Raw genomic sequence first — 13705 nt, forward strand, 5'->3', positions numbered from 1 at the left:
TCCTCACACATTTTTCCTCCTCGATGGTATCTCCACCTTAACGAAGGCATTTGCCGGGTGAGGAGGTTTGCGTACTCTAATGAACCTGAGAGCTATGCCGGCGGTAACATATTGCGTTTTCGAGTGATCAAGTTTGATCGCTTTGAAACCGATTACTAAATAAAATTCAAACTCTGTCTTGGATTTTAGGGGTATTTGAATTATTAGATTAATCAATGTATACATCGAGTAAATGTTTGATTGATTAATCAGGGCAAAGAATCTTGTACTTTAAAGACAAAATAGCATCAAAAACGGAGAATGTACTTTATATTATTTATATTAATCAGATTCTCTCAAAACCTATTTTTGATCAAATATGTATTCATTGTAAATTGGGTTTAATCGCTCTCAAAGCGATTAAACTTGCTCCATTTAAAAACGCTAATAAGTTACCGGTAGGGTCACCCATGCCGGACAGGTCGAAGGGGAAGAGTCAGACTAAAAGAGATACTTTAGTTATATTTTTTATATTAACATTTTTAAATAAAATGAAAGTGAAAAAAAAATAATAGAGAAAAGGGAGTTTTAGACGTTTTTAAAATCAATGTCTTATAATAAATATTGTACATATCTATATATATCCTGAGAAATGTATTATTTTCGCATTTCCGGCCTTTTAATTAAAATTCTGAGTGGAGTTCCACAAGATAGAAAAAACATTCTTAACATTTTATACGCTAAAAAAATGTTTAGCACAGACGTGCACCAACCGGTCGTTTTATCATAGCATCAAAAAGTGAATCTGGCCATGTAGTTCCGCCGGCTTTAAAATGGATTCAGTTAGCGCCACTGTACCAGTTAGAAAAACGGTCTCACAAAAACGGCGGCGTGACCCCTCTCAGGCTTCTCTCTGGTTACATTAGATCTTTCCGCAATTGTAATCATTGTTTAATCGGGATGATATGACACAATCGAGATTATGAACTAACGTATGAATGATTTATAAACTAATCTAGAATAGACAAAACGATTCTTCTTGAAAAAAAATGGCAAAACGAGATTCTCTACATTCTTTTTTCTTCTACTATTTATCATTATTCATAAGCTTATAGGGAAAATGATTTCCAAATGTTACATCTATTTCTTTTTTTGTTACATCTCTGCCGCTTTGTGAATATAAATTTCAATTTTAAGAGAATATTATATCCTACTGGATGTTTCTCTTTCTCATTTTTCTTTCTCTACAATGTATATTGAAAATATTTTGTTGAATATATTACGAGAGTAATCTCTATTTTATTACTATTTATATGCGCGCACACCCACACACGCGTACAGTTGAGCTTGAGATGTGATCAATAGCGACATTGATATCGTAATTCGGAGCAACGTTAATTTGAAATGCGCTAAACCTTTTGTGCACCCTTCCAATATTTTTTGATTCTCTTGATTTACTGGATTTGCATTCATTGTCGCCTGAAAAGCCGATACAGCTAGAAATATCATTGTTTCCATTTCACACCGTTCGAAAATTCGATAATGCTCTTGCTCTCTCTCGTAATTGACTTGGCTCGCAATGAACGACCGCGACCAATGGTGATTACTGTTCTCGCGGATGTAATGAGAGGATTAAAACAACATTCCCCTCATCGTCGTATTTAATTATTAACGATATACAGAGGATGAGGGCCACGCGATTCAGTGTATATGTGTGTTTTATTGACCGATCAAACAATCGGATTTCATATTTGCACGCGTTTACGAATGACGCGCGCACGATGTAATGACGGCGATTTAAGAGCGTTCTCGCAATTGCATGATTAAATCGGGCACATCCGGCATACGAGTTTACAGCGGCACATACAATTGGGTGATAACATGTAAATTTGATATCGGATATTCGCGTACAAATGATCGTATATTCGCGCGTGGCCAGGGTAACAATTTTGTAATAGTAATCTGCGCGCGCTAGCAAGAATATTATCGGATTCATGCTAATTGTTTTTTATTGGATCGGATATGTTTATTGAATAGTCACATGAGCTGCATGAATAATCACTACCTGCGATTAATTGGCCTGTAATTAATTAATTCATGTGATTAACGACTCGTAAGCATCTGAAATCTATTCAGTATTTTACGTGATTTATTCATTTATAAAACAGAAATCAAAGAAAAAAAGAAAATTGTTTTTTGGGGATATTTATAATCGATAATTTTTTGTTTTAATGATACTTGGTTTCAAATTTATCTCGTATTGATGCATTCAATTCATCGCGACTTATTAATACTACGTCACGCTGGATTTACGCGTTCGAAATAGATGCGATCTGAATTTGGTCGCGACATCGATGTGAAATTGGCTATTTTCTTGATGAAACGGTCGCGGGGACGGAAACGGAGTGGATCGGCAGGGCATCGCGGTGCGTTTCATTAGTAAGTAATATCCGTAATTAATGATTTCACATTCATCAATCATGTATCTTAAATGCATCAGTGACTTGTAAAGATGCATATTTCGCCAGCTTTATTCCACCCCCAAATATATATATACATATATCAAATCCATAAATCATTCACGCGAATAGTTCACGGTTGGAAACAACGGTTATATTTTCCGATATATTTTATTTTCATAAATATTCAAATATTTATCGTTTTTATACGTGTATATTAATTCATCTTTATCATAACGCGAAATAATAACCGTTCTGTATATGTATATTAGAACGCAAATGTATATTATTTTTTATTCGAAATGTAAAATGCACGAAAGTGCAAGGTAAGAGCAACAGGTGCGATGTATTGGCGCGAAATTGGCTGCGCGCTTTCCGATTTCTCGCCGTGACGTCATGCGAGATTCGTCCATCCCGCGCTAATTTGCGAAGCAGCACGCGTGCCGCACGGATCATAGCTTCGTAAGACACGTAGTTTTCGCGTTATTTCTTCGCCGTGTTGTGACAAAATACGTGTCGGGTGCGATCAGAATATCAGGAGTGCCGTGTAAAGTGCCACACGATCATCGTATTTAATGATTAATACACGCGCGATTGTATTTCCGCGAGTTAATCGCGTGCGCGCAAGTGTCATGGAGGACCTGCGGAAATATTGAGAAAGGAGTAAATTAAGGAGGTGCTGAATGGCGACGGATGGACTGTGAGTAATGTATTATCATCTGTTATTTATGAGCGTTAATCGATCTTTTATCTCCAGTGGATCATTTTTGACATCAATATGTGCATAATATATATAATGTGTAAATAAATATGGATATATCGAAAAACAAGGAGAAAAGTATTCTGTGATGATTTTTATGAGATGATTTTATAATATATTATTAAACCTGATATAGAGATATGAGTATCAATAGGAGATAAATTGTTGTTGCATTTTTCTAACATATTTCTTGATACATTTTTGAACTTTCTGCTTAATTCATCATTGATTTATCTTCTAGTTTGTCTATTTAATTGCTGCTGCAGCTTTCTCACATTTCTATAATTAACGTGTTTTATATTTTCTTTCCCATTTTCTTCTCGTTTTCCCAAGCAAGCTTTAATTTTATTTATTTTTACCATAATTTAACAGCAACATACTTTCAAATATAGACACACTTATATCGTAATTCAAATACTTAATTGAAATGCGTGAGATTGATATTATTAGATTTCCGAAATAAATTTTTATCCCAATGTCTGATTAATTTATATTTTTGCGTATAAAAAAATTTAAAAATATTGATCATAATATAATTATGTATGTTGTAAGATATATACGACTTGCTTGTATTATTTTATATTTAATCCCTATTTAATTTAATGCTTATTTTTTTAAATATAAACAAAATAGTATATTCTTTATTCTATGATCTCGTATATCTTCAATATTTGAAAAAATAATATGAAAAATTAGGCAAAAAGATAATAATATACATAAAATGATTAATGATGATAGAACAGCATTTTTAAAAATAACGATATATATCATGAAAAATATATTTATTAGGAGAGGGAGTGCCATGCAATTTTTACTTGTTAAATAAAAAGAACATTTATAGTTGAAATAAATAAGAAATCAATTTTTTGAAGATTTTCCTTAGAAGATGAACTCTTCACGAACTCTTCGCAGTATGATCAGGTGAAAATAATGAGACGTAGCAATGAAATCGAATAGTAAATCGTTTATTAGTACGAAGGTGTGTGATAGTGTCTCGAGATTGCCGTCTCGGCCGACATTTCGTGATTAACAATGCCAGGCCACCGGTGTTGTGATACCGTGACGTGAACGAGTGTGACAGAGCTTTTTCTTGTTCCTTAGCTGAGACGTAAGAGATAGATGTTAGAACTAGTTACCCTGTTCTGCGAGCTGGTGCCCCGCTATTCCGTCGACGCCGATTCTGGTCGATTTTACGCGAGGATTCTCCTCTTCGAGGATCTTCCTCGTAGTCGATCGACCTTCGGTCCACCACGACAGTGAACTTGGAACGCTTAGTAGTATTAATAAACGCTTAGTATTTGCATATCGATGTAGATTAAGTTACTGTAATTCGAGTAAACTTCACCGATAGGGTCTCGCGTTGATCAAGTCGCTCGCGCTAACCCTCGACTAGTGATTCGAGTTGAATCGTTGATGAAGTTAGATCGGATTAAGCAAACATTTACTTAATCTGCATCGGAGCAAAACGAGATAAAACGCTCGAGTTCACAAATCGCACATTTAACGCTTTCAATGCGGCAAGGATAATTCTCAATCTGTGATATTAGTCGTCATGTGATCGCAGTCAATAATGAGTTTGATTTCCATTGATTTAATGAAGATGACATTCAATATATCTATAAGAAATGAGAATTAAATAATCAAATTTAACACTATTACGCGCTATTTAGCTTGGAATCTATGGTAAGAATAAGGACAAAAGACTTTTTTCATAGACATATTTAGCGCTGAATGTAATTGTACCGTCGACGCCGATTCTGGTCGATTTTCCGCGAGGATTCTCCTCTTCGAGGATCTTCCTCGTAGTCGATCGACCTTCGGTCCACCACGACAGTGAACTTGGAACGCTTAGTAGTATTAATAAACGCTTAGTATTTGCATATCGATGTAGATTAAGTTACTGTAATTCGAGTAAACTTCACCGATAGGGTCTCGCGTTGATCAAGTCGCTCGCGCTAACCCTCGACTAGTGATTCGAGTTGAATCGTTGATGAAGTTAGATCGGATTAAGCAAACATTTACTTAATCTGCATCGGAGCAAAACGAGATAAAACGCTCGAGTTCACAAATCGCACATTTAACGCTTTCAATGCGGCAAGGATAATTCTCAATCTGTGATATTAGTCGTCATGTGATCGCAGTCAATAATGAGTTTGATTTCCATTGATTTAATGAAGATGACATTCAATATATCTATAAGAAATGAGAATTAAATAATCAAATTTAACACTATTACGCGCTATTTAGCTTGGAATCTATGGTAAGAATAAGGACAAAAGACTTTTTTCATAGACATATTTAGCGCTGAATGTAATTGTATGATTCTGCGTGTTTTATTTTTTCAAATTGAAGGCCGTTTCGATACAAGAAAGACCACAACACGAGATAGAATTCGGGCAGCCTTGGTTAGCGTTAAATATGCGCTTAGAACATGATTTAAAGCATCAATTTTGATCATCCTCGGCGCAACGGAAGAGCGAAACGCCCGTGCGAGCTAACTTTCAAGAGATGCTACTTGTTACCTCCTCTCTAGGAGATACTCTAGTGCCTATGTTATTGTGTCCTCTGTTCTGCCTATAGCGCTAAAACCGCCGCTAAGAAATAGCGGTACCGAAGTATGGGACTGCTGAGAAAGGACGGTGGCGGAAAGTGTGCCTCTCATCCCCTTAGAACGCAACAATAAATAATAATAATAATAATAATAATTTCGCGATTCGTATACGCGTTTGAAAGGTATAAGGAAACGTTCTCTCTACCTCTAACTTTCGTTCGTACATCATCTTTTTTATTTCTCTTTTTTTTTCTTCGTTTCTTTTCTTTTCTTTTTCTTTCTTCAATTCTCTCTCACTCATGTTTTTGCTCTGCAAGAGCTCGCTATCCTCGTGCACGAGGGAACAATAAAAAGTATCGAGACGGTGAACGAAAGACAACGATTTTACAAAAATGAAATATTATTGCGCACTAAATGGCCCATGCATGATCCAGTAGTTCGTGCAAATTTATATACTTTATCAGATAAAGTATATTTAATTTCATATGCCATAACAAAATTTCCAATAAATTATACATTGTTCATAATTTCATGTAACGTTTTTGACATTTGAATGAATTAGATAAATGGATAAGATTTTATCGTTCGATCAATTTTAGGCGGATATTATTTCAAGAAATTTTCAATTCGAGATATTTTATGTTGAATATTTTGCACACAAGTGTGTGCAAATCAAATAAATAAATATATGAATAATCTATATTCGGCTTATTTTTTTCACACAACACATGATATACTTTTGGATCATTCATGGTCCATCTCGCGCATACTTCGCTCACTCGCTCACTACATTCGATATGCAACAATTAATCGTGGTCTTTGTAACGAAGATCCGTATCGATCGAGACTTCTTCATTCCCTTAAATAAAAACAATAATAACTTAGACTTTCAGCGTACGTATCATACAAGCTATGCACAAGAATAAAATAAAACAACAGTGCGAAACATTTAATCAACATGGACGTAATAAGATACGAAAGCGTGTAATTCTACCTCTCGTTTCCTCAATTCTATTTCTCTCTCTCGTTACACGATTCTCTTTCGGATCTTCTTCGATCTCCGTATCGCCTTACATTTTTGCGTTATGCGCCTTCTTTGATTGTATGCAGTGTTTCTTTTTGATAGCTCTCGTGATAAGTACACACTGTACATATTCATTCTTTCCTCTTCGCTCTCGCGCTCTAGCCAGTCATGCTCTCGCAATTATAACTTTATTTTATTCGGTTAGAATATACTTCCTGAGGAACAATGAGAGCTGCCTTAGCTTAATTTCAGAATTGAAGCTAATTAGCCAATCAGAAATTTCGCTCCTGGCGCGCGTGAGAATAATGTAACATATTCAAAGGAGTCCGAATGAACTTGAATGCAATTTACGAAGTCGCTTTAGTACGATTCGTTATCGTCTTTACTCATTAATTAAGTAGTAAATTAAATAATATTTTACTGATAAGCTGCTCCTAGTTTGTCGCAAGAAAGTCGACGAAAGAAATAACGTTCTTTGCTTAATTAAATCAGTACGGAATTATTCAACTATTTCATGCTTTCCTGATTAATTTAACTTGTCTACAAAATTTTCTTTAATTTGTTAAGAGCATTAGACGCGCGAAACATTGCAAGAAAATAATCAGCAACAAACTGATAATTCTTAGACTGATGAAGATAAGGCGTAGATATTTGCGCAATTCAGTCAAACGTATAATATAATGATAAAAATTGATTTGAAGGAGCGAGAATTCTACATTATTGCTATATTTAGAATTTAAGAGAATAATCGACAGCATGACTTTCGAGAGCGTCACATTGGCGTAACTTTACTGGTAATGTTGCGCGATTAACAAATTTCTTTGTCGTGCAATGTAAACTCGCGCAAATCGATTTTCTCATATAAAAACATAGGCGATTGTTGCCTCGCTTGATTTCGATTCACACGAGTGAATTATTATTAGCATTAACGAGATATTATTTTGGGGGGCTGCACCACAGAGCCGGACATTCTGATTAAAATATTTTATATGTAATTTTTTGGGGGGAGGGGATAATTTTGATTTTATTAAGTACACATTTGTGATCAAATTATTGATGAATAATTAATGATAATATTAGAGATTTTAATTTGTATTATGAAAATTTGAACGAGTTACATGGTTTGATGCAATGCAATTATTTTCTTAAAATTTCTTCAAGATTTATTCGTTTTTATTTAACTTTATAATGAGATTAAGTAGGAATTGCTTTCGTCGAATGACAATTATAAATCTATCCTTTTCGTGATAGTATCATTTTGAGTCTCGTAGTTTTAATGTCTTGGGCCGGCCCCGCTGTGTCGATCGCGCAAACTACCCTAATCTCTCCCGGCGCTCCTATATATAAAATTATATTTACAACAGAGTGATTATTTCTTTGTGTTGAGGTATTCGCGTCTAGGCGCGTCTAAAAAGAGAGCGTGCACTATTTCGAGGAGCGAGAGAAAGGCTTGCGAGAGGACTCCCGCAAGGAATTTTCTTCTCACCTTCGTCCTGCTCAACTCATTCTTCGATCCTCTCGCTCTGAAAAGGGGAAAAGATATAATGAATTCTCCTCCTTTTCCTATCTTTATCGCGTTTGCCGTGATTGCGACGCGCGCGCCTGCCGTTACAAATAATTTAAAAATTATATTTTTATCGTATTTTTATAGTTTCTTTTTTCGTGTCTCTCTCTCTGTCTTTCTCTCTATATATAGTTTTTTGTGTATATATTAAATTTTATTTCTGTTCTCTCTCGTTCTTGCACGCACAACGCACGGGAAAAGATCTCGGTAACGATATCGTTATAGTACAACTATACTACACACGGGTGGAACTTTTCCTCCCGGCTCTCTATTTACATGGCTCGCCATTTACTTTCTTACACGTGCGGTATGTATAAAGTGATAGCGATATTTATACGGTGTACTAACGTGCGCCTGTACATCCCTCGAACACTTTTTCTCTCACTCTCTTGTATCGCCTTGCTCTATAACTCGCTATATTCCGAAAATTCGAATAATTTTGCACCCTTGGCTTCTGTCACTTTGTTTCGTTGTATAAAAACTATCAATATCTCTACATTTCATATATTTTTTTTTAAGTTTTTCTTTTAAATCTCTCGACTAGTTTAGTGCATCATAATTTATTAGGTATTTTATTCTTTGCATAAAACTACGTTCTGATGTGTAACAAATCTAAAATCTAAAACTATGTTATACAAAGTTATATGTAAAGATTGATGTAATTTAATGGTCCAATGTTGTCAAAAATAATTATATATCAAAAATAATTATATGTCAAAAATAATTATATATAACCAATTATATGACATTTTTTCTACAGCGGGACAAAGTAACAGTATTGAGGAACACGTTAACGCCGGCTTGTAACAATCAAAGCATCTCGCGAATCCGTGCGACTACCGATCGAAGATCGTTGATATCGACGCTCGTATACATAATAATGCAACCGATCGCGATAATAGTATGCTTAATAATGCACGCGAATAATTTGCGCCATTCGCACGCGGGCCTTTGTCAGCAATAAAGCCGGCGTTTGCCAAAATGGTGATTCGGAATAGAGTAGGGTTGCGAGCGTGCCGTGATTTCGGTTCATGAATTATCCATGACGCGCGGCTTCCGTTACGTTATTAACGACAACAATACCGACTTCGTCAGCGAAGTTGATCGCGGCGATTGCTTCCACGAGAAAGCGATTTGCGTTGCGAGAAAAGAGCTGTGCTGAACTGCGAAAAGAGGATTTTTATGGTCACCAGTCTTTCGATGTCAAAACAGACGACATAAAATGTATACGCGAATCAAGCTTCATCGAGAAGCCTTTTCGGGGTGCAAAAGGGCGCTTTTACTTTTTCAGAGAGAAAATTTCCCCACAGCGTTTTCTATTCTCTCTCTGTCTCTTTATTCAGCAGTCTATATGGTTCTACGCTTCCGCAATGCTTTTAGAAATTACAAAAATAAAAGGCTCGCGCGCGGCGCTTGAAATTTCTGGCTGTATAAGCGCGAATATATGCTTAGTGTAATGGTATACTAGTCATGTGCTAGTCATGCGTGTGGCAACTATGGTCTCTGACATCTTTTATGCACGTTGGATTCTAAATGAGATCCGTTTGGGAATTATTTCTTATAGATATTCACGCATCGATCTATTACGCTATACATTATACATTAGATATTTTCCTTAAAAGAGGATTTGCCATTTAAAAATATGAAGGTTGAATCAACTTATTATCACTAGTTTTCTTGGCCGGATAGATCACTAATAACACTTTGGTTCTAAATTTGAAAGGTTGGGAAAAGAATATATTTGTTATTATTATTAAATCATCTCTCTCTCTCTATTCTGATACAGTACATGAAATATCAAACTTTTTATTTAAGTACAAGGCATTGTTAAGTACTGAACTCTGAATTTAGAATATCGCCTATTTCCATATTATATAATATTGTATATAATCGAAACTAAATTTTGTGTTCTTTAAATTTAACATCTTCTATTCTCTCGCGCGAAAATAATAAAGAGCGTAATGCATGTGTCGTAATCTAATTGATCAGATTCCAACGTGCACATATCGTTCTTTCTTTTCTCAAGGATTACAGTATGGTCCAAGGACTTGGCGGCGTTACTCTATCGCGTGCGTGCATTTATTATTATATTTCGAGAATTTTATTGGCATATGTGTATAGATGTCGCATAGATAAAGCTCTCTAAGCTGGTACGAAAAGTAATTATTATTGGACTAGAAACGCGGCATGATCGCATAGTATCGTCTAATGTCGCCGTGCATGTGATCGGATCCGCTCGGGGGTCTCGGAAATCTAATTATAGGTTTCGTCGTATCAAAGTTTGTACGAAACTTGTCGGCCGGGTGAACAGGCCCGGTCGTTTAGGATAGGACTGGCAGTGGATCGGTTAATTTGACCACGAAGCATCCATAATCGACACCAGCTTGATCCGCAATCTGTGCAATTCAATTTAAACAACCTTGTATTTAGCCTGGAAATATAATAATAAGTGGATTTTCTATAAAAATGTTACATCACAAAAAGTTAAGAAAATAAAGTTAAAATTGTTTTTTTTTCTCATAGATTTTTAATTTAAAGTATAGTTTTAAAATATAGTTAAAATAAAATTTAAATTATAATTTCATCTCCTTGAGATGCATCTTATATTTCGGATTCGCTGATTTTTGCGCGGTACTATTTTATTATCATTTATTAATCCTATTTCAGCTTATACATACTATTTTATTCATTTATTTTGAAAATTAATGTTACGTTTCAACACTTGGCACGCGACTACTGTTCTGAGCATTTCGCGTGTTTGTTTATTTGCAAAATTGTTTGCGGATCGCTTGAAAGAGCAATAGGACTGATCATCTACAGTGACTTCGGTACTTCTTCGGAATTCTTTGCGATTGGTAGTCGCACAATTTGCGGGCGACGACGAGGACGAGATTGACTCGTTCCGATTAACGCATTCTTTCTCTCTACCTATAAATTACAAACGATTAGACTAAAAAGATAGAAGTAATTGTTAGCGTCCTTTGGTACCAGCCTGAGTCTCATTAGATTACAAATAAATTTGTTAGATAGTCTTGCAATAGTATCGGCTATATGTATAAATCACTAAGAGATCACTGTGTTTCTCTCGTCCTAATCTCGTCACTTGCTCGCGAATTTCCTCGTCGCTTCGACGATCGAATCAAGTCTGTATGTCACGATCATCGCGACTCGATCAGCCGTAGCAACCAGGATATCCTTATTGACTCTTAATCGTGGACGTCGAAGTATCAAAATACAGCAGTTTAGCACAGCCGAATCGGCGTCAGCCGCTCTCTCCATTAACGAACATGCTCGTCAATCTATTGTGGCCGGTGACAGAAACGAGACCCTTACAGTCTCTCATCGTCTCTCTCTCTTTTCTTAACGAGAGTATATTTCGAAGAGAACACGATCGGTCTTCCATTAGGACATAATGTAGTCCGCGGAGTGATGCGAGTGATGGGAGTTTCGATGTTTGTCCCTGCGATGATTCGTCCGGGAGTTACTGCCGCGAGTGCCGCTGGTACCGGTGGTGCCGGAAGTGTGATGGCTGTAACCACTGTCGCTGCCAAAGCTGCTGTCAGGTTGACCCTGGTACAGTCTGCCAGCGGTGGTCACCTGATCGCACGCCGGGTCCCGGGTCGAGTTAGTGGTATAATACACCGGTTGGCTGTACTTGTCGTCACCAAAGAGTCGATCGGTCGGCTGCGAGTACGTGTCCGAGTATTCGCCGCCCACCTGAGTATAGAGTGGCGTCGTGACATCGGATTGACTCTGCAAGCCGTAATAATCGCCGCCGTACTGTTGCTGTTGTTGCTGTGACGACGACAGGTACTTGTATTTGTCGCTACCGGACGATTTGATGCTGCGGGATGAGCGGTCCTTGCCACTCCTGTTCTGGCTAGAGTAGCGATGCAACGGGCCCAACACCGGCACACTCTCGTACGGATTCTCCTCGAGCCGTGGGGCCTGTGCGGCCGGCAAAGGTGGCACGAAATATGGTAACCTGTGCGCCACCGACGGGACGGATTGTTGACGTTGAGCGATGCTGTTGCCTGTTCGGGCACCGGCCACGCCTGGAAGCGAAGATTCGAATCAGTCAAAGTTTTCAAATGCATTTAGTAGTTATATATATTGTTTTTTGAACATGACAAAATCGTAAAATTATTCCAAAATTAGGTAATAGAAGTGAAAAATCAAAATAGAAAGTCGAGATAGTCAAGATCGATATTCGAAAGTTAAGAATAGCCGGAAGAATTAATCCAGAAAATTTCAGTACAAATTTATCAATAATTTGACTTGGTTTTATGAAGAAATAAATAAAAGGTACAAGATTTATACATAAATTGTAAAGTATTCATATAAAAATGATATACAGTAAATAAATATTAATAATAGCAAACAGTAAAGAGTAAATAGAAATACGGTGCTCGAGGAGTCCAAAAAATACAAAAAAAAGGAACAACGTCGATGAGTGTCTGAGAGATTATATGTCGTCGGACAATAACAGTAAACTACAGCATGAGGAAGAGCAAATATCGTTGTTAGTTTAACGTCTCGCAATTACGAAATCTTTCGAGCGATATTACTTTCTTTGAACAACATTACCTGAAATGGCTATCTCTATCGTTTTCTCTCACGTACGTCTCTTTGCTAAAATATCACTATGGCTTAATTATCTGTTTACCCGCGACGCTAGGATAGAGTTGAAGCAGCGCGTCCAGCAGCATGCCCTCGTGGAACTCGCCCACGTCGTGATTTTTGTCCCGTCTACGTCGGTCGAGACTCCTGGGGCTGCGGCCGCGTCGCTCACGTGGTTGCCTGCCACCAGCGGGACACGTGCCCCAGGCAGGAGCGCCGCTCGAGGTGAGCATCCTCGCCTCGGACGGCTCTCCCACCGACAGCTCATCCTCGGCGAATTCATCCTCGCTCGCTGGTTTGGATGCGTTGGACGTACGGTGATGATGACGATGATGATGGTGATGATGATGTAGACGATTGCGGGCGTTCAGCTCGCTCTCCTCGTCCGTCTCCGGATGGTCCCCTACGGAGTAGAGAGATTTGTTAGGATTTGCTTAACGTTGCGACGATGGAGATGAAGAGGAAGGCAATTAATCGCGAATAAAATCTGTCCGACAATCGGGCAGGATTAATTAGACGTTGAGAAACTAGAGTATTCTTCGTGACAAGCGCACGATGAGAATTAATCAGGCGGGTAATTAGAATCCTGAGGCGATAAATTATTTAGAAAAATGAGAAGACTACGGGATATGGGGATTATTGTACGGTGATCATATACGGTGACTCACGAAATTGATCAAGTGTCTCGAAGAAATATCGAAAAGTTATTTAAATATATATGAAATATATATCAATAGAAATTTTTTTT

General features: G+C 37.2%; 1 protein-coding gene across 1 annotated transcript; it reads right to left on the bottom strand.

Moving 5' to 3' along the window:
- Window positions 1-8798: 8798 nt before the first annotated feature.
- On the bottom strand, window positions 8799-13388 carry LOC115234399 (probable voltage-dependent N-type calcium channel subunit alpha-1B; the record flags this gene model as incomplete). Its single annotated transcript, XM_029805448.1, has 2 exons — window positions 8799-12392; window positions 13004-13388. Coding segments are annotated over 2 exons (1038 nt in total), but the record flags the coding sequence as incomplete, so codon positions are not given.
- Between the last annotated feature and the right edge of the window lie 317 nt (window positions 13389-13705).

Source organism: Formica exsecta, unplaced genomic scaffold, assembly GCF_003651465.1.
Source record: "Formica exsecta isolate Colony F162 unplaced genomic scaffold, ASM365146v1 scaffold2, whole genome shotgun sequence".
Lineage (NCBI taxonomy): Eukaryota > Metazoa > Arthropoda > Insecta > Hymenoptera > Formicidae > Formica > Formica exsecta.